This window comes from Myxocyprinus asiaticus, chromosome 40 (genome assembly GCF_019703515.2).
Source record: "Myxocyprinus asiaticus isolate MX2 ecotype Aquarium Trade chromosome 40, UBuf_Myxa_2, whole genome shotgun sequence".
Taxonomy (NCBI): Eukaryota; Metazoa; Chordata; class Actinopteri; order Cypriniformes; family Catostomidae; genus Myxocyprinus; species Myxocyprinus asiaticus.
The window spans coordinates 31104008-31130482 of NC_059383.1; the positions used below are offsets into that span (position 1 = coordinate 31104008).

At 39.3% G+C, this 26475-nt stretch overlaps 1 protein-coding gene across 1 annotated transcript in view; it reads left to right on the top strand.

Moving 5' to 3' along the window:
* Positions 1-24593, top strand: part of LOC127430574 (collagen alpha-1(I) chain-like) — a 96453-nt gene extending 71860 nt beyond the window's left edge. Inside the window, exons 29-68 of the mRNA XM_051680423.1 lie at positions 39-83; positions 196-249; positions 806-850; positions 1393-1446; positions 3373-3426; positions 3519-3572; positions 3677-3730; positions 3882-3935; positions 4146-4190; positions 4357-4401; positions 4513-4620; positions 4728-4781; positions 4876-4929; positions 7974-8027; positions 8162-8269; positions 8391-8444; positions 8563-8670; positions 8878-8931; positions 9068-9121; positions 9206-9259; positions 9430-9483; positions 9742-9849; positions 9972-10025; positions 10183-10236; positions 16839-16892; positions 17082-17135; positions 17317-17370; positions 17473-17526; positions 17619-17672; positions 17775-17828; positions 17947-18000; positions 18354-18407; positions 18683-18700; positions 18890-18943; positions 19088-19144; positions 19425-19590; positions 20336-20445; positions 20560-20640; positions 21173-21355; positions 22293-24593. Of these exons, the coding sequence (XP_051536383.1) occupies positions 39-83; positions 196-249; positions 806-850; positions 1393-1446; positions 3373-3426; positions 3519-3572; positions 3677-3730; positions 3882-3935; positions 4146-4190; positions 4357-4401; positions 4513-4620; positions 4728-4781; positions 4876-4929; positions 7974-8027; positions 8162-8269; positions 8391-8444; positions 8563-8670; positions 8878-8931; positions 9068-9121; positions 9206-9259; positions 9430-9483; positions 9742-9849; positions 9972-10025; positions 10183-10236; positions 16839-16892; positions 17082-17135; positions 17317-17370; positions 17473-17526; positions 17619-17672; positions 17775-17828; positions 17947-18000; positions 18354-18407; positions 18683-18700; positions 18890-18943; positions 19088-19144; positions 19425-19590; positions 20336-20445; positions 20560-20640; positions 21173-21355; positions 22293-22436 (2721 nt within the window). The 3' untranslated portion in view covers positions 22437-24593. The remainder of the gene's footprint in view (positions 1-38; positions 84-195; positions 250-805; positions 851-1392; positions 1447-3372; positions 3427-3518; positions 3573-3676; positions 3731-3881; positions 3936-4145; positions 4191-4356; positions 4402-4512; positions 4621-4727; positions 4782-4875; positions 4930-7973; positions 8028-8161; positions 8270-8390; positions 8445-8562; positions 8671-8877; positions 8932-9067; positions 9122-9205; positions 9260-9429; positions 9484-9741; positions 9850-9971; positions 10026-10182; positions 10237-16838; positions 16893-17081; positions 17136-17316; positions 17371-17472; positions 17527-17618; positions 17673-17774; positions 17829-17946; positions 18001-18353; positions 18408-18682; positions 18701-18889; positions 18944-19087; positions 19145-19424; positions 19591-20335; positions 20446-20559; positions 20641-21172; positions 21356-22292) is intronic.
* Positions 24594-26475: the final 1882 nt, after the last annotated feature.

The following is a 26475-nucleotide window of genomic DNA, read 5'->3' on the forward strand; positions in this document are numbered from 1 at the left end:
GTTTTTTAATGAAGTCTAAATGCATGTCTCATTTTAAGGGTCGAACAGGGCAGAGGGGTCACACTGGCATGCCTGGACCTCCTGTAAGTGTCCATTACTAAGAAATACACACAGACAGAATCCTTACCACCTCAGATTAAGTAAGTATTTTGTGTAGAATGTTGATGATGTCAGTACTGTTGGTGTTTATTGTAGGGTTTTCCTGGCCCACCAGGACCTGTCGGAGCTGAAGGAAAGCCTGGTACACAGGTTCCCATTCTATATTCTAATACCATGATAACTGTAAAAACATAATTTTTACATTTCTGCATGTACAGTGCTGTAAATTTAAGACAGAGGCTATTGTGAGAGGACGTGAAAATGTTACATGATTAGCTGTTCCATTCTAATTTTAAATTTTTAATATTCACTTTTAAACATTCATTACCCATTAATTAATAGTAATGGTCACTTTTGTAAAAGCATGTCATCTCAAATGAAGGGCATGTTCCAGTTAACTCATCATTTGTTTAAAAGATGACACTACTAGAATATCATTTTTAAAATAGAGTATTATACAGTTTATGTTGTAAATGCCAAAAGTTGAAATAATTCTAAAAATAGTCCTCCAGGTGTGCCAGTAAATAAAACAGAATGGTTTAAATAGTTCTAATTGTACAAAAAGTACAGTGACGGTACCATGGTACTTTTTGTCAGTGTTTCTTCGGGAGATTATTTTAACCGTCATTTCATGTTGCATGTGACAGTAAAAAAGTTACGATCTGTAATAAGTCCAAAATTCTCAATGTTTTTTCTTGTGCTCCAGGGACTGCAAGGCCTTCTCGGTAATACAGGAAGTAAAGGACCAATGGTGGGTTCAGTACTCTTTGCAGAGCAGCCCACCAACCAATGGTTTTAAAGATTATATTGTTTTTATATTGTTAGTAGTGCATTCTTTAGCCATTGGGCTGAAATTATTTAGACATCATTGCTAAGCTTTTATGTTGAACACCTCTAACTAACTTTTTTTAACATACTATTTGCCTTAAAAAGAGTAGTTTTTGGCAGTGAAATGAGCACAGAGTGCAGTCCTGATGCAGAACTCCTGCTCCTGATAAAATAAAAACTAAGATCACATCTTATAGAAAATGGGCTACGCCTTTTATGAATCATAAAGAGGTTATACAAATAAATGAAGCCTTTTGCTGGAGTTTAATGGGCAGCAGTGTTTTGTGCTGCTTGTCAAAGTTTCATTTGCACCCCACCAGCCATAAATGACTCCAGTAAAATGCAGTAGGCAGTGAGAGTAATGATCAATGGTGGCAGCAGAAAAATATACTTCACACTCTGCTACACACTTGAACACACAGTCTTTTGAGGTTTCTCAATCTTGGTTGATTTCTCAAACCTTAGGGATTGCAAGGTATTCTTGGAGAACCTGGTCAGAAAGGACAACCAGGGTCTATGGTGAGTTTTCTTCCCTATTCCCTCTCAATGCCACTTACATGTCTTTAAAATTATTTTAGAGTTTACTAGCTGTGCCTGAATACCTTATTTGGAAATGCACAAATAATGACTTCAAATCAAACGGATTCTCCAAGTGGATGTAATACAAAATATTAAAAAACGCTAAGCGGAAATCACATTAAGAATGGCTGGTGTGGCGATAATCCACTAGGACATAACACTGCCTCTGGGGGTCAGTAGGAATGAAACAGAATGCTGTATCCCCTTCCTGCTGGAAGAATTTGGGTGCTTCTCAATGCCCTTATTGATGCTTCCTCATATCCTCGCTCCTCCGTCCTCGAGCCCATGACCTGGAAACCGATCAAAGTCTGCCATCATTAAAGAAATATCAATTCTCTTACTGCACCACAAGGAGGCAAGGACGGAGGACAGAGGAAGCTTATCATGGAGGTTTAAGTGGGGATGCACAGGTGGATCCTGTCCGGAAGTCTTTTTTGTTGAAGCACTTGATGCACGCATAAATTCTCCTCCCCCTTCACATCTGGCGCAACTGTTTTAATTCATATTTCAGCTTCGCAGTTCAAATAAACCAAAGATTATCACATACTTCAACAGTGAATCTTTTATTCTAAAGATTAATATATTAACTAATCAATTTCAACAACATAACTGCAAGCGTTCCGAGGTTTTACGCAGCTGCATAAAAGCGGCGCTTCCATGAGCACTTAACCAGTCATTAAAAATACTATTATGATGATAGTGATACTTTGTAATACAGCACTTTTCATACCACTGTCTCCTAAGATGATTCGCTTATGTTTTCCTCTTTTGTAAGTCGCTTTGGATAAAAGCGTCTGCCAAATGAATAAATGTAAATGTAAATGTAAATGAAGTGACATCTGAGGTTGAGGTTGCTTCGATTCCTCTGTCCTCATTTCCTTTCCTTGCATCCCTTCCTCGTTTCGTAAGGATGCAAGGTGGAGCTAGGATGCAAGGAATGGAAGCAAGGAAAAGAAAAGAGGATGCACATTTTAGAGGATTTAAGAGGATGTACATTTGAAGCACCCACTGCCTCCTCAAAGCAAAGCACTATGGATTTTCAGGACTAATCTGTGATCACTTTCACCTCATAAATCATCTTTTATTCACTCAAATACATCTATACACATATACTGTATGCATGACAACACTCACACTCTCGTACAAACAGAGGAGCACAGACAAAATAACGATCAAAGCATATTTAGGTCTTTGAATCAGCTGTTGTTTGTGTAACTTGCCTTGTAACTAGACTCTTGACCTTTTAAGCAGTCTTGCATTCTCAAAAGAAAAGGTTATAAGCTTATGGGATGCTGAAGAAACTGTACAGACTACAAGGCATATTTACAAACATAGATCAGCTTAGCAGCTACTGTTGTGTCTGAGCTGTTTAACAACACAACTTTTGACCCTGTAAAAGTACTTTTTCTTTTTATACTTTTTCAGTCACTCAAAAGAGTAAGGTTTGATCTGCATCTGTATTTACAGTATCTAATAGAAAATGTACACAAAAGAAACAAAGAAATCTAAAGTGTAATTACTAGTAGCACTATCATTTATCTTAACCATATACCATACAACATAAGTTTCAAATATATAAATTGGACATGGCATACTGTATGTGCTGTATGGCAACTGTAAAAGGTATAGACTTAAATCTAAAAATGTCTTTTTAATTTTTTTTTTACCCACTTCAGAGTCATGTTACACCGCTATTTGCTTGTTTTTAATCTTCAATTGCAATGTCTGTGTGATTAATTTTGCCTATTCATGAGCAGAGAGGAGTTTATTAAGTTAAGTCATTAGGCCAACACATTAGTTTCATCGATTTTGAACATGAAAAAAACAAAATTTATCTCTAGGGATTAATATTTGTTTCGATGACAGGGTCCTCCTGGACTAGAAGGGCCCATGGGTAGTCCAGGACCACAGGGAGAGAGGGTATGTTTCTTATTTGTTTGTTTGTGTGCTCTCAGACTGTTCATGTACTGATGAATTTTCTTGATGTGTTTGTGTGTGTTTATCTCTCACAGGGTTTCACTGGAAAGACAGGAGCCGAGGGACCACAGGGCCCTGTTGGCATGTATGTAAGTAACCCTTCTACAGGGCTTTTATAGAGACAATGAGGAGACTGATGCATGAGGTTGATGTTTTGATATGGCCAGCTTACTCTGTGCATGTTCTCTCAAAGGGTTTCCCAGGAAACATGGGCATTAGAGGAAGACCAGGCCACAGTGGAGAGAGAGTAATAACAAATCACTTCCTTTAACTTTATCCATCACACAAAAACAACAATATGTGATTGTATTATGCAAATCCAGTCACCTAAAAAAGATTATCATGAGTAGTAACTTCAGATACAGTTCAGTAAATTAAGAAATTTGTCTTTCTCATAGGGAAAGCCAGGTCAAAGAGGGCCTCCTGGACCTGTTGGCAAGCCTGGACCCCCAGTAAGTATCTAAGGGATCTGTTGCAACCACATTGATCTTAAATCAAGCAGATCATAAATATAATTGTTTTGTAACAAGATTAAGATCAGTTAGGATTAGATTTCAGGAACCATGTTCAGGAAAAATGTAGTTCAGGTGCCACTGCTGTAATACTGTTTCATTTGTGTGTTGTGATGACTAATATTCGCAACCTTTATGTGTATAATTTAGGGTCCCCCTGGTCCAGTAGGAGAAAAAGGCCTACCAGGACCACAGGTATATTTACCACTACTCAAAATAAAAAGAAAATATAAAATGTCAAAAAAGAAGATCTTGTTGTGACCTTTCTGGTTCAGTGGAGTTTGATTTCTCATAAAATGTTACAATCTAAAGTGCTCTATTTATTCCCTTAAATTGTCAACAATGTATTACATCTTTGTAGGGCCGTCAGGGAGATCCCGGGCCTCAGGGAACAGATGGACCATGTGTGAGCACACAATCAGCTCTTTCACAGCAATTAAATTATATCTTTATTTCACTGTTAATTTTAAATGATACATTTTAAAACTGATTTGATATGATTAATTGTCTACTATAGGGTCCTCCAGGACTTCAGGGTGTCAGTGGGGTCATTGGAAAACCAGGACCCCGTGGAAGTAAAGGACCCTCAGGGGAAACTGGACCCAATGGGCCCCCGGGGATTCCAGTAAGTGATAACCCTCCCTTCCGTTCATGATGATTGATTTTAAGAGGTTCATTACATGAAGGACATTGAAAGACATGAGATTAAAATAGCTTAATTTCTTTCTTCAGGGTCCTCAGGGGGCAGATGGGATGCCAGGTGCAGCTGGGGTGAAAGGAGAGAAGGTGATTAGAGTAATGAGAGATTGAGACTTTTAGAGAATCGTGCTTGCATAAAAGCTTAATTATGAAATGACTACAATTTTCTTTAAATGTACAGGGAATTATGGGCCCCCCTGGAGATGATGGGCCTCTCGGATTGGAAGGACCACAGGTTAGATTGCACAGATAAACATACCATTATATCCTTAGAATAACATTTAAGTTTTTTGGTGTTTAATCTGTGCTTTAAGGCCACGTATTTGCTTAAAGTAAAAAATATAGCAAATATACACATTTAGTTTATGGTATATATCCTCTGGGATAACGGACCAAAAATATTACTGGTAATGACAGTTGATATTAATGGTCTTGCACTTGCCATATAGAAGTTTCTGGCCTATAAAATGCTCTCTTGAATAAGAATATTGTCACGTCATTCCTGTTTTCCCCCAATAGATTTTTAGTTTGAAGTTGTTCCTCTGTTATGTCTATCTTCCTGTCCTTTGCCCTAAATGTATTACAGGTGTTCCTCATCGTCTTGTTAGCCCTTGTGTGCATATATGCCCTCTTGTGCCTTGGTTGGTACTTGTTTCTTTGTAGAGTGTTGTAAGCCAGCATACTGCTGTTGAGTTTATGTTTACCTTCTTCATTGAGTTACCTCCTTCTGTTTGCTGATCATTAAAAGTTCTGCATTTGGATCCTCTCTCTTGCCTCATCCCTACACAAACCCTGACAAATATCCCACCCACTAATACCATACCCTTTGATATGTCTCGCCCCAACTTCCTGTATTAACCCTGTAGAGCCTGACATATGAAAGAATTGTCAGAAAATTCAAATTTTTTGACATTAAACTGTGTTTAGTACCATTAGACAAACTATAAAAAGAAATTGGGAAAAAATATATATATATTGCTCATGTTTTTGTTGTTGGTTTTTATGTATAATATTTGATACATTAGGCTTTAAAGGTTATTATCCTTCTGAGGCCCAGCAATTCTTTTTTGTGTAGGACATTTTTACCAAATGTTTGAGAGTTTGGCCATGACAGCTTCCTCTCCTTGGTCTATAAATATGGACTGAAATGTATCACAGTTCAATTCAGCACATCAAATACAATATTTTTTATATACAATAAAAGTTTTTTTCAATAAACAATTTTTATCATATTTATTTTATGCACTAAACACTATATTGACTTTTTAAAAAGGGAAATTGTAAAACTTTTTTTGCTGGGTCTCAGGAACTTATGGTAAGATGACATCATAATAGCTTGTAATGTAAAATAATGAGATCTTTATAATGACTGAGCAGACTGCATATATGACAATAGAAAATATTAGTTCACAATTTAAATATATCTTATTAAAAGTATATGCCAGAATTTTCAAAGCTCTGTGATCTTTTTTTTTTTTTTTTTTTTTGTGGTGGGCATGAATAGAATGTAATGGTGATTGAGAGATATACCTCAAAAGCCTGTTGTATCATATTTGATACATATGGATTTCAGCTGGCTTTTCCAATAAAAATTTAACCAAGCACAAGTTGCTTATATTCGGCAAATACTCATTTTAAAATACCAGTAACAATATAATCGTTACTGTCACTTTTACTTTATTAAAATAAGCTGTCATTTATCCCAACATAAGAGTCACTTTTCGCACAACTCTGCCGCCATTTTAAATAGATTGATATAAACACTGAAACAACTTTTTTTTTTTCACAAATAACCACTAGATGATGCCATAAATATGTGAAACTTACATACCATAGGTGTTTTGGCTTGACAGCTTGAACAGAGAGTGAAACAGGAGCCGTCAAACGTGTATCATATTTGATACACACATCATTATAGGGTTAATAGGAAATAGCACTTGTCAAGCCATTTGGGTCTTTAATAACATCTAGGGCTCTATTTTCGTGAGTGCGTAAAGCACAGTGCTAGGAGCAACGGCTGTGCACAACGTCTTATCCAATTTTCACGAGAGTGGGTGTATTATATGTTAATGACGTGACGCAAAACGCAATTTGTTATTTTCCTGAGAAATAGGTTATTGCGCTAAGAAATGTGAAAACCATGTCTTAACTCAGAGCTTGCAATTGCAGTTTGGAGATCCAAGTTCATGTCTAAACTCTGAATATACAGTGGAATCTCTGTTGTGGCCTCTTTATGAAACAAATATTTATGAGATTTGTGTTAAATTATCTTTAGATCATGGTTTATTTTTTTCAATAATAATAATAATATTTTAATATTATTAATAATAATATTCATTAAAATTATTATTATTATTATTATTATTATTATGTTTATATTTACAATTGTATTTATGATCTAATTTGTATTGGCATTTTTCCACTTGTTATCGAGTGATTTTTAAGTCACTGCAAAAGAAGTTGAAGAAGGTAAAATGTTTGGATTTGGGAAGGTCGTTATATACGATTTTTTTGGCCACTTCGTTATTTTGATTATATTTTAATTTAGTTTGAAGTGTAATTTGAATTTAGACATTTTTTTATTTTATTTTATTTTTTGGTTTAATTTTTTCGTGTTTGAATACATTTTCATTGAATTTAAAAAAAAAAAATGTTAAATCAAAATTGACCGGTAGAAGTGAAGTGCGTCCTGAATCCCGATACAATTACTGTTAATACTAGCCATGATTTGTGTATCAGTAGATGAAAATGATTAATAATACTTACATTCTCTATAATTTAATGGAGCGTACATCCAAATACTGAAGTAAATCACATTTTCTATGTGTATAAAAAGAGCATGTCACTGTCATAGAAATATGCAAGACATTTGTCAAGAACGCAGTTAATGCACAAAAGAACGTACATTTCTTCAAATTCATTGCATACAGTCAATTACACTTACAACCTCTTATGAATGTGCTGTCTTTGTTTATGTTGCTGGTGCTTGAGAGGGTATGGACTTTATAATAGGATGCAGATGGTGGAAAACCCAGAGAAGAACCTCAGAATTAAATTGCACTTGATCCAGCCCATTTGCGTGTTGCACACGTGATTTGGCCAAACCCACTTGCGCATAGACTTAGTGCATGCTTGCACGAAAATACCAAAACTTCATGCCAATGCCCATTGACTTTGCGCATATAACTTATGGCATAGTGCTGCACTTAGCACTAGCGCTCTTTAAATAGGGCCCCAAGTCATGTAGTTTCTTATTAAGTTGATTACATTTTTTTTCAGGGTCCACCTGGTCCAGCAGGTGTGGAGGGTTCTTCTGGAAGGAAAGGTGATAAGGTCAGGTGACAGAATTTTTTAATGGTTAAAAACATTGTTATTAATAATGGTTGCTTGGCAAAATTAACATTTATGCTTTTCCTAACCTTTTGATAAAGGTTATATTAGTGTTGGGTTTTTTTTTGGCCTGTCAGGGGGACAAAGGTTCCAGTGGAATGTTTGGTGTTCAGGGACAAAAAGGAGACATTGGCCCTTCTGGTGCTAAAGGTCTAATGGGTCCACCAGGCCCAGCAGGCAGTGAGGTGAGGAAAATAATATTTGTATTATTTAATGTCTGTACAATTTTCCTAAACAAAGTCCATCTGTCTTGTGTAATATGCCATTTTATAAAAGAGTAATTTTGCTGTTCTACTTTTGATAAAGGGTGACACTGGTCTAGTTGGTATTGCTGGTGACCCCGGCCCTAAAGGAGAAAAGGTAATTCACCTTTTATACCCATAGTGTGAATTTAGAAAACTGAATTGAATTGAAATATGAATACATCACCAGTAAACTAAATTCATGCAGCATTAATTGTTGTTTTGTTTTTTCTCAGGGTAATATTGGGCCACTGGGCTTTACTGGTATAGAGGGGCCATGGGGAGATGTGGGGAAACAGGGAGAAAAGGGGCTCAAGGGAGCCAAGGGCCAGACTGGACTGCAGGTGAGTACAGATAAGCATTTCACAATATTGTTTTTCTATTTATGCTATATTGCATAATTTTTTTAATAAATGTTGAAATAAATGTTATTGAAATAAAGAATCTGAAGTTTATGTTTTTATACTGCAGTTGAAATATGTTGTTTTTATTGTTACGGTGTAATTTTTGTTGCAATGTTTATCGAATGTGTTTGATCATTTTTGTGTCAGGGGGAGCCTGGTTTCATGGGTGGGGTTGGAAATGCTGGTCTGAAAGGTGTAGAGGTGAGTGATATCAGTTTTCTTGTACTAGAGTTGACCATCATACTCAATGATCTGATTGACATATGAGTATTTCACAAGAGAATGATTTAAATAATGTCAAGTGTGATGATAAAATGTCTGTTTGATTGTTTTTCAGGGTGGACCAGGTCATGCAGGACTGGTGGGGCTAGATGGACCTCCTGGAAGCAAGGTACCATGTTTGAATGCACTTATCAAGTGTCTTGGGAAATTGTTTAAATTTTTGTCTTGGTCTAACACTCAGCTTCTCTTTTAGGGAGAAGCTGGGCCCAATGGTTTACCTGGTGAGCCAGGAAATGCTGGACCAAAGGTTCTTATCCACTTAAAAACACGTTTATACCTGTTAATACATTCTGAAAAAATCACATAATATGGACAATTTCTTTGTTATATTGTAATGGATTTCTTTGGATGTGTACACTTATGAATATGTTTTTAACATTTTGCTTATCTTCACTCTATGTTTGTGCTCTAAATTAGGGAAGTCCAGGTCCCAAAGGTGTGATAGGTGACACAGGCAAAGGTGGGACACAGGTAAAGCTCTTCTGGATTTACCTTCCTCCCTTAGCTTAGCTTTACATTTATTGCCCAAATTATTTAACACTTCACAGTTAAATGTAAAGCTGTTCTGTACTATAAGCCAATTATAATGGTAAAATAAAATGTTCTACTCTTATGGAGTGTTATCATTTAACAAAGCAGTGGTGTCTGTCAGAAACAACAGGAACAATGGCGAATAACAAATATATTTTATCTACCGTAGCTTATTTATGTTCTTATCTTGGCCCATAGGGTGGAGTTGGCCCGGTTGGTCTAGAGGGGGCTTTGGGCTCTAAAGGTCTCCCTGGACCTGGAGGGGAGAAAGGAGATCCAGGAGATAAAGGAGAACCAGGGATGGAGGTGAATATGTAATGGACTTTTCTGTGATGATCATCTGAGATGATTGCTTCTTCTTAAAAAAACAAACAAAAACAAACTTTAAACCCACTACATGTTCAAAATAAAGGCATCTCTTTCTTTAGGGACCAAATGGGCATCAAGGCATACAGGGACCACCGGGACTGCCTGGTTTAGAGGTACAGACAATTATAATCAAGACTTTTTCTTTTAAAAAGTTGTTCAATCAGATGCTCTGACCTTTGGGTTTTTGCTACATATACATATGTACTGTGGTACAGTTAGTTTGCAGTGATTGATTAACACTATTATATCAATTGGAATCTAACACCCCAGGGCACAGCAGGTGAGGCAGGGGCAAGGGGCTCACCAGGTCCACCAGGAGCTGAGGTCAGTGCTTACTGAAGGAATGGATCACCTAGAAATCTAAATTTTGTCATTGTTTACTCACCCTAATGTCATTCCAAACCTTTATTTTCTTTCTTCATTGGAACATGATGTGTGAGGTTCGACCTTATTGTCAAACATCATCAGTTCTTGTGCATCTTGTGATCGATCGTGATGTGTTTGAATGTTTTGATTGGAACGCAAGCATCAATGATATTTGAGGGATAAAGTGGTTTTAGATTTTCAGATAATATGACTCAGTTTCAGTTTGTTCCTCACACAAAGCTGTTTTTTGGCTTCAGAACACTTAGAATATAGTGCACAAGTTGTATGGACCACTTTTATGGAGCTTTTTTATAGGCTTGGGATTGATACCTTTTTCACACATCATTAATCAGAAATGTTTCCTGATGATTATTGATATATCGTCATTTTTATTGTATCGTTGGATATAAATAGGGCTACTCGTTTCAAAATAGTCTTTGTCTCTTCATACATATTTATCAACACAACTTTGGTAAAATGTGAGCAGCACGGCAACTTAGGGCGCTTACACACTAGAGTTACAGAATGCAGCGAATGCAATGATTTTAATGGCGATGACACGTTGGAAGGACGGAGAGGGAAAACGCAAGGAGTTGTGATAGTGACACTTCGTCATGTGACCAAAGTTGAAAGCATTTCAACTCTGACGTAGGCATGCATTGACCGGACCACATGGCACATTCTAAAATTAGAAACAATTGTTTTCTTTGAATGTACGCACATCTCCGCCACCTCTTGGCATCTGACAGCAGCGCCCAGCTATGACTTCGGAGGTTGCTCAAAATTCTGCAGTGCCACCATTAAATTCCAGCCAAATCATTATCAAAGGACATAGATGTGGCAGCGGGGGCGTGGTCAAGCATCTCTCCGGAGAGAGAAAGTAAGGGCGCTTACACCTGAGCTGAATTATGTCTAACACCTGTCTCTAATTTCAGTGAGCACGGGGAGAGCGGCATAAATAGAGCGACACAACACTCAGTCGAGAGAGAGACTGGATACAACAGAGCCGAGCCAGAGCAAGGATTTTTCTAGTAGTGAAAGTTTATTTATGAAAGCTGTGTGTGTTATTGTCAGTTTAGTGTGTGAAGGTAAACTGTAAAGTGGTGTCGCCAAGAGGGGAAAATAAAGCCTCACCTGAAGAAGGAAAAACTGCTCCTCGCCTCATCTTTTACACAGGTGCCGAAACCCGGGATTGAAGTTTGGGTCGAAGATGGATGGAGGTCGTCCCGTAGAGTCCTCCCAGTTGGCGGAGATCCTCCAAGCCCTCACCAGCCTACATCAGAACCACCAACAAACGCTTCTTGAGCTCCGACAAGATCAAGGTTTGTCGAGCTCATGCATGCTCAAGCCGAGGACCGGCAGCCAATCCGGAGCCTCCTCGGCCAGGGGGCATCCTCAGTCGTGACCCCGGACACACCCACGCCGTTACCCCCGCCAGCATTACAGACGCCGAGATCTGGGGCTGGCCGCTCGGCCAATGGGCAGCCCGATTGATCCCACTATTGTCCGGGGAAGTCCAGCTCGCGGCTCAACAACTGCCAGCGTCGAGCCTCCTGGCCTACGGAGATCTAAAAAGAGCCATCTTGCAATGGGTTGGTCGCACTCCGGAGTTTGCCCGTTTGCCTTTGCCCAGCGGCTCCGTGACGCCTGCCGAAGATGGCTGCTAGCGGGGGATCGCGACGTCCAGGGAATTATCGACCAGGTGGTACTGGAACAGTTTATAGTTCGACTGCCAAAAGGGACGGCGGAGTGGGTCCAGTGCCACCGCCCGGCATCGTTGGAGGAAGCCATCCGACTTGCAGAGGACCACATGGTGGCGATCCCGAGGGCGGAAGATCCCTCCTACGTTTTCTCTCCTCCCTCTGTTTCTTCCCCCTCCCCTCTCTCTCTCTCGTCTGCTCTCTCTCCAGGTCCCGTTCCTGCCCCACGCAGACGAGGGGGAACTCAGCCCCTGAGACCAGTTCCCCGGGTGTGGGAGGCGACACCTTCCCCTACTCCAATGTCCCACCGCTTCCCCCTCAGGGGGGGGGCGCCCGCCGACGCAAGTGCGGGCGTAGCGCCTGGGCCGGCCTGCTGGAGGTGCGGAGACCCGAGCCACTTCCGAGATCAGTGCCCTCTGATGGAGCTGGGGATGTTGGTGCGGGTCTCTGACCTCCCACAGGCTGCCCCCGACCGGGCCGGAGCGTACCGGATACGGTAAGTATCAAGGGGGGTACTCACCAAGCGTTGGTGGATACCGGGTGTAATCAAACCACTATCCACCAACGCCTGGTTCAACCCGAGGCATTGGTCACATCCAAAACGGTGAAGGTGAAGTGTGTACACGGGGATATTCACAAGTATCCGGTGGTGACCCTGACAATTAAATTTCGGGGGAAAAAGCATAGAGTGGAGGCTGCGGTTAGTTCCCGCCTCACCCATCCGCTGATTTTGGGGACTGATTAGCCTGATTTTAGAGTTTTATTAAAGGGAATTTGCGCGGATGGGTCCTGTGTGAAAATAGGGAGATGTGTGATGTGCGATGCTCTGGCAGGGGAGGCGGAGCCGGGGCCGTCCTCGACAGCTCCACGTCATGATGACGAGAGAGGGGGAGAGGCTGCAGCCCCTCCCCTTCTCAGGGAATTCCCTGACGGGGATTTCCCTTTGGAGCAGTCGCGAGACGAAACCCTCAAACACGCCTTTGACCAAGTGAGTGTCATCGATGGTCAACGACTCCAGCCTGACATCGCACTTTCATACCCCTATTTTGCAATTATAAATGAGCGGTTGTATCGAGTGACACAGGACACTCCACAAAGAGGATACAACCCAACTTTTGATTCCAAGGAGCCGTCGGGAAATGGTATTCCAGGCGGCTCATTATAATCCCATGGCAGGTCATCTAGGAGAAAGGAAAACACTGAACCGTCTAATAGCCCGTTTCTATTGGCCGGGCATTGGCGGCGATGTCCGCAGGTGGTGTGCGGCACGCCGCGAATGCCAGCTGGTTAATCCACCGGCCACCCCAAAAGCGCCATTGCGCCCTCTCCCTCTGATCGAGGTCCCCTTTGAGAGAATTGGAATGGACCTCGTCGGGCCATTAGAACGGTCAGCACGCGGACATCGCTTTGTATTGGTCCTAGTGGACTATGCAACGCGATATCCGGAAGCAGTGCCTCTTCGCAACATCTCAGCACGCAGTGTTGCGGAGGCACTCTTCAAAATAATCTCCCGGGTGGGGATTCCGAAAGAAATCCTCACCGATCAAGGCACAACATTTATGTCACGAACACTACGCGAACTGTACAAGTTATTAAATATGAAATCGATTCGCACCAGTGTATACCTTCCTCAAACGGATGGCCTGGTGGAATGATTTAATAAAACCCTCAAAAACATGATTCATAAGTTCGTGCACGATGATTCTAGAAATTGGGATAAATGGCTCGACCCCCTGTTATTTGCAGTACGAGAGGTCCCGCAAGCCTCCACTAGCTTCTCCCCATTCGAGCTGCTGTATGGGCGACACCCACGCGGCGTGCTTGATGTAATGCGAGAGGCCTGGGAGGAAGGACCTTCCAACAGTAAAAATGAAATTCAGTACGTTCTTGATCTTAGAGCAAAACTCCACACCTTGGGGCAACTAACACAGGAGAATTTGCTCCAAGCTCAAGAACGACAGCGCCGACTGTATGACGGGAGCTCAGCTAAGGGAATTTGCACCGGGAGATAAAGTGCTTGTATTGCTTCCCACATCGAGCTCTAAATTACTCGCCAAGTGGCAAGGACCCTTTGAGGTCACACGACGAGTGGGAGATCTCGATTATGAGGTTAAACGAACTGATAGAGGGGACGCACGTCAAATATACCACCTCAATCTCCTAAAATTGTGGAGGGAGGCGGTCCCCGTGACGTTGGCTACGGTGGTTCCCGAGAAGGCGGAGCTCGGACCGGAGGTGAGTTCAAAACATAAACAGTTCACCCCGGTCACTTGCGGAGACCACCTCTCACCGAGCCAACTCGCGGAGGTTGCTAAGTTGCAACAGGAGTTTGCAGATGTGTTCTCCCCTCTACCGGGACGTACAAACCTCATCCATCACCACATCGAGACCGAGCCGGGGGTGGTGGTACGTAGCCGCCCCTATCGACTACCCGAACACAAAAAGAAAATTGTTCGGGAAGAATTGGATGCGATGCTTGTTATGGGGGTAATAGAAGAATCCCACAGCGATTGGTCCAGTTCAGTTGTTCTAGTGCCTAAGAGCAACGGGTCTGTGCGATTCTGTGTGGATTACAGGAAAGTCAACGCAGTGTCTAAATTTGATGCATATCCAATGCCTCGCGTTGATGAGTTGCTCGATCGGTTGGGCACTGCTCGTTTTTATTCGACATTGGATTTGACGAAGGGTTATTGGCAGATCCCCTTGACACCAATTTCCCATGAGAAAACCGCCTTCTCCACACCGTTTGGATTACACCAATTTGTGACACTTCCGTTCGGTTTGTTTGGAGCCCCGGCTACGTTTCAGCGTCTCATGGACCGAATCCTCAGGCCGCATTCAGCTTACGCCGCTGCCTATTTAGATGACATCATCATTTATAGCAATGATTGGCAGCGGCATATGCAACATCTGAGGGCGGTTCTGAGATCGCTGCGCCGAGCGGGACTCACAGCGAACCCGTAGAAGTGCGCGATTGGACGGGTGGAGGTACGGTATCTGGGGTTCCACTTGGGCCATGGGCAGGTGCGTCCCCAAATTGACAAGACGGCGGCGATTGCGACCTGCCCGAGACCCAAGACCAAAAAGGGGGTGAGACAGTTCCTGGGGCTGGCTGGCTATTATAGAAGGTTTGTGCCTAATTATTCGGACGTCACCAGCCCGCTGACTGATCTCACTAAAAAGGGAGCTCCAGATCCGGTCCAGTGGACGGAGCAGTGTCAACGGGCGTTCACGCAAGTTAAAGCCGCACTTTGCGGGGGGCCGCTGTTACATTCACCTGACTTCTCTCTCCCTTTTGTTTTACAGACAGATGCTTCAGACAGGGGGCTGGGGGCCGTACTTTCGCAGGTGGTGGAGGGGGGAGGAGCGCCCGGTGCTGTACATTAGCCGTAAGCTCTCGTTAAGGGAAACTAAGTACAGCACCGTGGAAAAGGAGTGTCTCGCCATCAAGTGGGTGGTCCTCACTCTCCGATACTACCTGCTGGGGCGGGCCTTCACCCTCTGCTCGGATCACGCCCCACTCCAGTGGCTCCACCGCATGAAAGATGCTAACGCCCGGATCACCCGTTGGTATCTGGCTCTTCAGCCGTTTAAGTTCAAGGTGGTCCACAGACCGGGGGCGCAGATGGCTGTCGCCGACTTCCTTTCCAGGAATGGGGGGGGAGTGGTAGGCAGGCCGGATGTCGCCCCGGCCTGAGTCGGGCGGTGGGGATATGTGGCAGCGGGGGCGTGGTCAAGCATCTCTCTGGAGAGAGAAAGTGGTAAGGGCGCTTACACCTGAGCTAAATTATGTCTAACACCTGTCTCTAATTTCAGTGAGCACGGGGAGAGCGGCATAAATAGAGCGACACAACACTCAGTTGAGAGAGAGACTGGATATGACAGAGCCGAGCCAGAGCAAGGATTTTTCTAGAAGTGAAAGTTTATTTATGAAAGCTGTGTGTGTTAGTGTCAGTTTAGTGTGTGAAGGTAAACTGTAAATGGTGTCGCCAAGAGGGGAAAATAAAGCCTCACCTGAAGAAGGAAAAACTGCTCCTCGCCTCATCTTTTACAATAGATTATTTACTCTAGCCATTACTGGATGATATATTGTGTAGTTGTATCTTTGAAATAGCCTACAGAGTGTATTTTCAGTTACAAGTATGTCTTTTTGTGGTTTGACAGCTTGAATGAAACCTACTCAAGGCTACATACAGAGAAATTGCATAATAAACGTCTCCATTTCTAATCTTTCAGTTTGCACAGTTACACCATTTTTATACACTAACCTGCAAACGCACTCTGTTCATTCTTTAAGAAGTACAAAAACCTTCGTAACTTTTGTATGTATGGTGACTAGATTCACAACATTCAGTATTAAGTACAGTAAATGTTATATCACCCCGTTTTGGTCTTCCAAAGCTATTACGCAAGACGCTAATGTTAATATATAGATGCCTTAAAAACATATCTAGAAAATAAGGTGTCGATCAATAATCAATGAATCAATATTTTATGACATTCCTACTTTTTTGTCTTTTTTGGAGCTCAACCATTTGAGTCACAATCTATCTTCATTGTATGTTAAAGAGCAGCTTGGCCATTCTGCAAAATAACTCCTTTTGTTTCCCATGGAAGAAATAATATGGTATAACATGAAGAAGAGTGAATGATGACAGAATTTTGATTATTGGTTGAACTTATTTTTTTAAGACAAAAGTACATGTTTACATCTTTACAACAAGGAGACAGCAGTGTCTCATTGTTGAAAAGACACTTCCTAATTTTATTGTGCTTACTTTATTGTAATTCTGCCTTTATGTTTCAACTCGGCAGTGCAGCTTGATCGTCAGGCACTTAAATGAGTTTTGATTTTTACAGGGTCGCATTGGTAAGCCAGGACTTAAAGGAAAGGAAGGCATGAAAGGAGAGAAGGTAAGGTTGTGATGTCCTTTTTTGTCTTAATCCCTCTCTGGTTTCAAAAATAAAACTTCTTCTATTCCAGTGTCCTTGCTGTCAGATGTGAGTACACTGTCAGGTGTTAGACGTAGCATTCAGGATACAGATTTACTTATCTGCACTTTCCATTTGAAAAAGAATTGGCTTATTGATGTATTTTTTTAGGGAGATGATGGCGGAAATGGAGCACCAGGAAAAATGGGTCACATTGGACGGAGGGTAAAATTGTGATATTCCCTCAAAACCTTTGCTTTTTCTCAGAGATTTGGAAACATAGTTTAATAGAATCTATGTAATGAATAAAGCCTCAGAATGGTATATACTATATTGGAAACATATATGGAGAATTGTGGTTATTATGATTGATAAACTTTTTTTATTTGTATTTTTTTATCTAAAGGGTAAAAGAGGCAAGGCAGGGTTGAGGGGGATCAGAGGACCAAGAGGGGAAAAGGTCTTTTACAAACAGCTCTTACATTGCAATCAAACAAATGATGTTTAATTTTAGAATGCCATGGCATGAACTGTTAAGGATTTTCTTCTTGATTGTTAATAGGGGGAGAGAGGAGTTGAGGGAGAGAAGGGACTTCCTGGATGGGGAGGAAGTATGGTAAATATGCTACATATGTTCAGAGCTGAAAGGTCCAAATTGTCTTTATAATCATGAACCGTGAACTAAACATGATGCCTTCTGCTTAACAGGGAATGCCAGGGCCGAGAGGAGAGCCCGGGGACCAAGGTGTCAAAGGAGCAGAGGTATGTTTTAGTATGTGCACTGACAGGATGATTCATTTTTGTATTTATTTTGTTCCTTAAAAATGAATTAATGATATTAATACCTTAAATGTCCCATTATAGGGTGAGAAAGGGGATCAGGGGACACTTGGTCCACCAGGAAAAGATGGCTTAAAGGTAAATATTTTTTTTCACATGAGACCCAATAAGTCCACTGTGGAGTCCACTGCCCATTCAGTTTTCAGATATTCTACTCCATGTTAGTCACTCTTATCTGAGTGTTTGTACTCTTTAGGGGAGTGTGGGTCCTCTTGGGCCTCCTGGACCTCCAGGACCAAAGGGGGAGCAGGTAAGAGCCAAAAATAAAATAAAAAAATCCCCGTTTTATTGCACTTGTCAAAGGAATCTACAATATCTCATTAAACTTTATTTTGTTTTTAATATCATTTTTCACATCAAACGGTGATGCTTTAACCTGCTGTGGATAAAAGTGTCTGCTAAATTAATAAATATATACTGTATACCATTGTTACCTTATTGCTACCTGATCTGAACCTTAAAACTCCTTTTGTTTATGTGACCTAATGTGTCATGTTGACTAAGTCATATTTTAAACATTTTTGACTTCAATTAAACTAATTTAATTTACCGTAGATGTTACATTACAAAATATTTTTTACAGTAAATGTTCTTTTCCATAAGGGGAATATCGGCCCTGCTGGACCCAGTGGGACACCAGGAATTCCTGGACTACCGGTGAATATGAAAGTTTTTACTTTACTTTTCAGCAAACTAAGAGCAAACTAATTATTTAAATCCATAGCTCAAACTGTATTAACTTCACAGTTCCACAGCAGATTAATTTACATGCTCATTGTCCTTTCAAGATATGGAAGCATTTTAATGACACAAGCAATGATAGTGAAATGCTTTATCGCAGCCAGAGTTTTTTTTTTTTTTTTTTTTTTTTTTAATGAGCATGAAGGTCTTTTCATAATTCTTGTATTTGTTTTATCTCCTCCACCCTGCAGGGCTTGTTTGGAGACAAGGTATGAAATGTAATTTTGAACAGAGTGTGAAAATACTTCTTTAGTCTACCCAGATTACTTCAGTAAAACTGCATGCAGATTAAAGGCAATGCAAGCAGATTAAATCACATTTAATCGAAGAAGAAAAAACAACAACAAAAAAAGTTGTTACATTTTGTACATTAATTGCATATCTCATGTAAATCTTAGGGACTTAAGGGATATCAAGGGCCTCCTGGACCCCGTGGAAGGAGGGGCTTCCCAGTAAGCAGTTTTTCTAGCATTATTGATAAAGGAAACTAATGCCACACCTCATCAGACTTTAAAAGTGAACCAGCACAGATTCTACTATGAGAGCAGGTTGGATTTTTGCTTTCAACCTTCTGTTTGTTTGTTTGTCTGTGATAGGGCCCACCGGGGCCAGCTGGGCCTCCAGGTCTTTCTGTGAACCTGACCCAGATCAAGGTAATTTGTCTTAAATGTGTGTAATGGGCCTTGTCACTTCTTTGCATTGCTGATATTTTGATACAGTTACTTTATGTTATCTTGTTCCTTTTATATTTTTAGTCATTTCTGTTTTTACATTCCTGATTCAGGCATTTATATAAAATATGTGCTATTTACAGTATCTTCAGCAATTGCAATGACACAATGTTACAGACAGAATGCTTCTCCCTTATTCTCAAACCCTTCATAGCAATGCACAATAATTGACTTTGTCTTAATTTTTTTTCTTCTCCAAAAGGACCTGATGTATAATTTAGACAAGCACAATTACCCTCTGATTCAGACACTGCTGGACTCTCTGTACCATGACATCCGCCTGCTTGTGGACCCTCCAGACGGCAGTAAGCAGCACCCAGCCTCCACCTGTCTGGAGCTATGGCTGTGCCATCCCAACTACACCAGCGGTTAGAGCCTAATCTTTCATCAGAGAAACCTCAAGTGCTCATAGACACATAAGCATTTTTCTGTTTGTTTGTTCTAGCCCATGATCCGATTTGTGCTATCTGAGAAAAAAATGCCTTATCTCAGGCAAAGCAGTTGTATTTTTTCTCTGGAATGTAAAGTGGTTGTGCCTTAGGAGTTTAGACCCCATGAAATCAGAATTAGAGTTTTGTGGCTGAAAGTCCATATGTGTTTGTTTTGAGGCCATGTAAGGGTACTCTTAAACATTCACTTTTAGCAAATGTATGCATTTAAAAAGTATAGTCTTTCTCTTCTGGGAAACGGTCAAACGGACCAAAAATATTAAAGACTTTTCTTGCACTACACAGATTTTTTTCTAATCAGATGCTTTCTAAAATGAAAATGTTCTTCCCCCTAATACCACCTTCATCTGAGCAAGTAGCAAATCATGGTTCATGGCAATGATGTAACTACAGCCTATTGGGTATTTTAAAAGTCCTTTGAGCCCTTTGGGATGTCCAAACAATGTTAGTACAAACTTCCTGTTTCATAGGAAATACCTCAACAAATGACAGAAAACTCAGCTCATCAAGCTATTACGTTTTTTTTTTGTTTTTTTTTAAAAAAGCTTTTAAAACGCATATTTACACACATAAAGAAATACTTCTCAACACCTCAAGCACCTACTGTGAGTGGTTTTGTATAGAAGCATCTGCTAAATGAATACTTCCATAACTTGCATTACAGGTTTCTACTACATTGACCCAAACCAAGGCAGTCCTTTAGATGCTCTTTTGGTCTACTGTAATTTTTCAGAGTCAGGAGCAGAGACCTGCCTTCACCCCAGAGATGCACATGTAATGTCCTACCATACTCTTGTGTCTCTTGTAAAAGAAAAACATTTTTGTTTTTTTGTTTTTTTTTCTCGAAGAACCAAAATGTAATTCTTGTCCTCCTTTTATTTTCCACAGCTGCCTACAAGGGCTTGGCTGAATGACTCAGGGAATATCAGCAAATTCTTTTGGTTAAGTTCACTGGAGGGAGGCTTTAAAGTGAGTTATTCAAATGTTCTATAGAGCTTTTAACTTCCTGTTGAGTCTAAGTTTCTCTTAGTTTTTGGTTTGGAGAGGCAATCTCATCTGAAAAAGGGATATTTCACACAAAAATTAAAATTAGAAGATTTTTGGTTAAAGTTTGGTCCGTTCCTCACAAAAATCATCATGAGACTTATCCACTTTTTTGTAAGGAAAAATAATAGCCTGGACATTCGGCTAAATAACTACTTTTGTGTTTAATGTAAAATAAAAATATTATAATTCATATGGGTTTTGAGCTACATGAGTGTGTAGATTATTGTAGACACAATTTTTATTTTTATTTTTTTGGGGTGAACTTTTGGATTTCTTTAATACCTTTGTAATTTTGCACATCTTAGTGTCCAGGTTCATAACATGGTTTTTATTACCAATAAAAATGATTGCCCTTCATTGTTAAATGTTCAGTTTTATGAAGTCCTATCATTGCACACAGTAAAGTACATCCTCCGATTTTACCATCTAAACTCTTCTATCTGTCCTTGGTCAGTTTGAGTATCCAGCCCTCAGTGTGGTGCAGCTGCGGTTTCTAAGACTTCAGAGCAACAGAGCAGAACAGAGAGTAACATACTCCTGTTACCCTGGTCACAGACTAGGCCAGACACAGCGACAGGTCCAGTTCCTCACTGATTCTGTAAAGCAGAGCTATTTAGGAGCACTACAGGATTGTGTGGTATGTGGTGTCTTACATAACATAATAACAGATTATTTTATTCAGATTCTGTTGGGTGAAAGTCACGAAAAAAAAATGCTGACATCATATTTCACCAAGAAATCAAAAGAAAAAAGCATATTATTATATTATTATATTATGAATTACCAAAATTAAGCCTCTTTTTATTACTATTGTTATTATTTTGTTTTGTGACATCTTCATGGCACTTAAGCACATTTTACCTTCAAATTCTCATTACTGCAATACGAGAAAATCTCATTTTCATTATCATAATACAATAATGAAAATAATTCTATAAAGATGCAATTATTTTTTCCCCCAATTAAAATCAGCATAAATTATATTTAGAACAACAAATACTACCATGATGTATAAATACAATTTAAATAATTTTATTTTTTTATTTTTTTCACAGCAGTGACAATGGGATTTTCCCCCTGCATTACAGTAATGACATTTGTGGGTGAAAAAATTATGTCACAATTCAGAAAATTGTAATGGTCCTAAATAAGCAAATATGCTTCAGAAATTTTCTTGATAGATTTGTTGTTTGATTCAACAGTGAATCGATTCAATTTGATATTGATTTTTAAGTATTATAAGTTAACAATCAGTTTAAAACACTATTGCTGGTGTAGTTGGGTTTTGGTGGTTTACGAGGACAATTTTTTTAGGTTAAAAACTGTAATTACAAGGGTATTATGTTATAAATGTGGTTTATGAGGATATTTCTAGTGTCATAATTCAAATTGCTTAAAAAACATAGTAAACTATGTTTTTTTTAATGTAAAAATTCAGAACGTTTTTTGTGAGGGTTAGGATTAGGGGTAGGGGATAGAATCTATAGTTCGTACAGTATAAAAATCATTATGTCTATGGAGAGTCCTCATAAGGATAGCTGCACCAACATGTGTGTTTGTGTCTGGTGTACCAGTCTGCAAAGGAAGTGGATCCTGGACCACGGGAGTCTGTGTTTCAGTTTGAGGGTATGGACCTGCTTCCTCTACATGACATAGGAATCTCTGGCAACAGCGGTCACGAGTTTGGGTTCACCATCGGCCCTGTGTGCTTCAGCTAGAGACACAATAAGCAATAAGGGTCAATCCTTAGTGTTTTAACCTTAAATGCAAGCTGCCTTGAGAGGAGTCTGAGGAAACAGGACACTCTGAAAACGTATGTAGCATCTGTGGCTTGCATTTAAGGAAATATCCTACAGAGTTCTTAAGACAGTGGCTCAACATAAGTCCCCTGTTGATCTTGGTGCTGCCAGACAAATGGACAATATCCTTTTTTTGTTTACAGAGACTTTTGTAAAGGATGTACTGTTTTATACATAATGTTATTTGTTTAATCACTAGCTGGTCTTGTAATAACATTGTATATGGATCGTACCATGTGTGATTAAGTGTGATTTTGCCTTAACAAACAATTGTAATGTCAGGGGTCTAATGTAACCATAATGTGGTTGCATGGTCCAAGTTTCAACTGTATTCAATTTATATTAAAATTAGGTACAAACTGTGACAATGGATTAACCAATTTATAGGACTACAGAACATAGGCAGGCTGCATACATTGAGTGTCTAAATTACACTTTTCTTTCATCTACAGTAAATGTCTAACTTGAATTGTAGGTCTAACAAATAACAAAGCGTCCTAATAAGGACACCGCTTACCTTCTCATAAGATTACCTTAAAACCTGGGACTAGGGCATGCTGAGTGACTCCAGCCAGGTCTCCTAAGCAACCAAATTGACCTGGTTGCTAGGGAGGGCAGAGTCACATGGGGTAACCTCCTCATGGTCACGATTAGGGGTTCTCGCTCTCAATGGGGCGTGTGGTAAGTTGTGCGTGGATCGCGGAGAGTAGCATGAGCCTCCACATGCTGTGAGTCTCCGCGGTGTCATGCCAAACGAGCCACGTGATAAGATGTGTGGATTGACAGTCTCAGAAGTGGAGGCAACTGAGACTTGTCCTCCGCCACCTGGATTGAGGTGAGTAACCACGCCACCACGAGGACCTACTAAGTAGTGGGAATTGGGCATTCCAAATTGGGAAGAAACCTGGGAGTAAATATCAGGAAATCTGTGCTACCTTTCTGTTTTGCATGACTTGTCAATCTCTCGATAGCAGTAGGGAAATGAATGGAGTGTTTGGGGTGTGTGTATGAGTGCCAGTGCTGATTAGCCAACAGGGACGGTCCACTCCCTCACATCCTGTGATGTTAATCTAACATTGGTCATGTCACCTAAATATTGTTTAAATATCAGTTTTGAATTATTTAGCGGTGCTATTCACAACAGACATCAGCTTATTTAAAGCAACAGTTGTTTCAAAAAGAGCAGAATAATACTAACTGTTGCAGAGCTGATTTCACACCACATTTTGTGCAACCTGTTATTTAAAATGCGCATTATGATTATGAGACTGAAATTAAAAATACTGTAACACATACAGTACAAACAGGAATACAAGTCACACAGAAGACGTGTACTTCATTTTGCATTTACTGTACTGTATGTAGGTCTCAGGGAGCACATATGTTAAAACAGGTTACTTTCTTGGAATGTGTTGCGATTAATCATCCTATACCAACACAATTCCAAAAAAGTGTCTTTCTCACATTTTTTTATATTTTTTTTATCTTTTATTATTTGACATAATTATCACCAATATCATTCTAATCTAATTTTAAACTGCATTGAATTTAGGCACATGCTATCACTTGCCTGCCTTTGTAAACTATATTTTGTTCAGTTACATTCTGTAATGTATATTGTGTTTTCTGTGTATTTGTAGTTACATTGAAAATCATATGCTGGTCATCTGTGTGAGTATCAGCTCTATAAAAAGTGCATTAAAAATGTATTGTTTCATTCGTGTTGAACAATTTTGTATCATTGCTTGAAACATGAACTTTTCCTAAAAAATTCTTTGTAAAGTTGTTTTTCCCCTTTACCTCAGATTGGTATGATAAGGGGCAGGTTTCACAAAACATTCTGAAGAATAAAGTTCTTCTTAACTACTATGTTTTATTTGTAATTTAAATTTGTAACAAAAAAGTTAAGAATATTTTGCTTCTTATAGTTTATTTTATGAAATGTCTTAAGATTTTTGTGAATCTGGCCTCAGATCACAGAGCATTGTGAATTTGATTAGTTTTTGCATGATACAGTATATGATTATGCACCAGGCACAGAGTGTGAACAAAAGACCCATTTGGGCTGAGGAGTAAGAGCACTTGTGAACTGTGTAGAATATTTCATCATTCTTTATGAATTAAATGGAAGGAGAAAAGGTGGGTACTCTCCTTTATGGCTTTATTTGTAACTGTGATTAACTTATCTCAAAGTTAAATTAATTGTTCATGTGGTGTTTTCATTAGTTTTATTTCAGCCCTCTGTATTTCCCTGAAAGCATCACCTCATCCAGTCCTTCACCCAATTAATCAGAACTAGCCAAAATCCCAGTCTCATACTCTACACTGTAAAAACAATCCTGTTAAATTTCTGGTTAAAAAACTGGAAGCTGCGGTTGCCAGAAATTCACCGTAAAAAATACGGTAAACACGTTTCAGGCTTTACGGGATGTTATTCTGATGCTTGTATATTTTACGGTGCATTACCATCGTTTATATTATTAAATAATACATTTGATGTATAACCTTCTGAAACTGTAAAATCAGCTTTTCACTTAATAATGTATTGTTAATCGCCATAGTAATAACAGAAGGGAACATGATGACATGAAGCACATCAATAGAGGCCCTTCATGGAGCAATCACCAATTAACATGCAGTGCTCAGAGTCACTCACACAAACACTAAACACCATCAGGGTAACACGTGAAATTAAAATAATGTAATAAACATGAACTAAACTACATCAAATATAACACAGAACACCCCAATATACATAACTGATATTAAAAATAAGAAGAAACATAACTATTCCCATAAAATATAATGAAATGAACTGGGACACGCAGAGAATTCTGGGAACGCCCGATTATTGTTTTTTTTACTGTAATTTTAACAATAATTTACTGTAAAAAGTACATGTACTCTCTTGTTAAACATAAATTTTACAGTTAATTATGCAGAAAATCATACTTTTTACATTTAATATATATATATATATATATATATATATATATATATATATATATATATATATATTTTTTTTTTTTTACAAAATTTTACCGTAAAACTACATGTATTGTCTTTTTAAATATATAAAAACATTTTACCATATATTTTAAGGTAACTACCCGTTAACCAATTAACATTTCTTTACTGTAGCATTTTTACAGTTTTTTACCGTTAAAATTACGAAATTGTTTACAGTGTAATGCACTTTGAAGCTGTAATATGCACTGCAGTGTTGCTTTATAGAATGCATTGTAAAATTTAATAGGACTAATTGAATTTGTTAACATTTTGATTTAGTTTTAGTATTCTAATTATAGTACTCCATTGTTTAAAATAGTATACACTGTAAGCATAAATCATAAAATAAGATTACATAAATATAAATGTGTACAACATTACTTTAAATAACAGGATTCTTGCATAATTGTTGTATTGGATTGTCATATGTATCACATAAACCATATCAGATAGTTTAAAATTCAAATGTTATCTTTATTTGTGATTCACGTGTTTGCACTTTTAAGAATAAATAGGCTAAGTTTGTCTAAGTTTTAAGAATAAATAGGTAAAATTATTAAGACAACATTTCTAAAAGTTACAAAAGTTGTAATAGTCTTGACCCGTTTGAACATTCCTTCTATGGAATTATTGCCATTTTGTTTGTTTGGTGGATGATACTTGAAAGCTCTAGCGCGAGTCACCGTAGGGTCAAAAATGTTGGTCTTGGTTGAAGGATTTTAGGGGGGAAAAAGAAAACTAATCCAATTCTGTAGAACTCTGTTGGCTTTGTCTAGACAACATGATTAAAGATGAGCTTTAGAGATATGTGGCAAACGATACAATTGACATGTGTTTACGCATTTGGTGAAGTGTGTTAACAGTCCTTAGGCGATGAATGGGTTAATTAAAGAGGGCGGATCCGCCAGTTGTGACGCGTGTGCGTGCTGATCATGTGGTACAACACGGA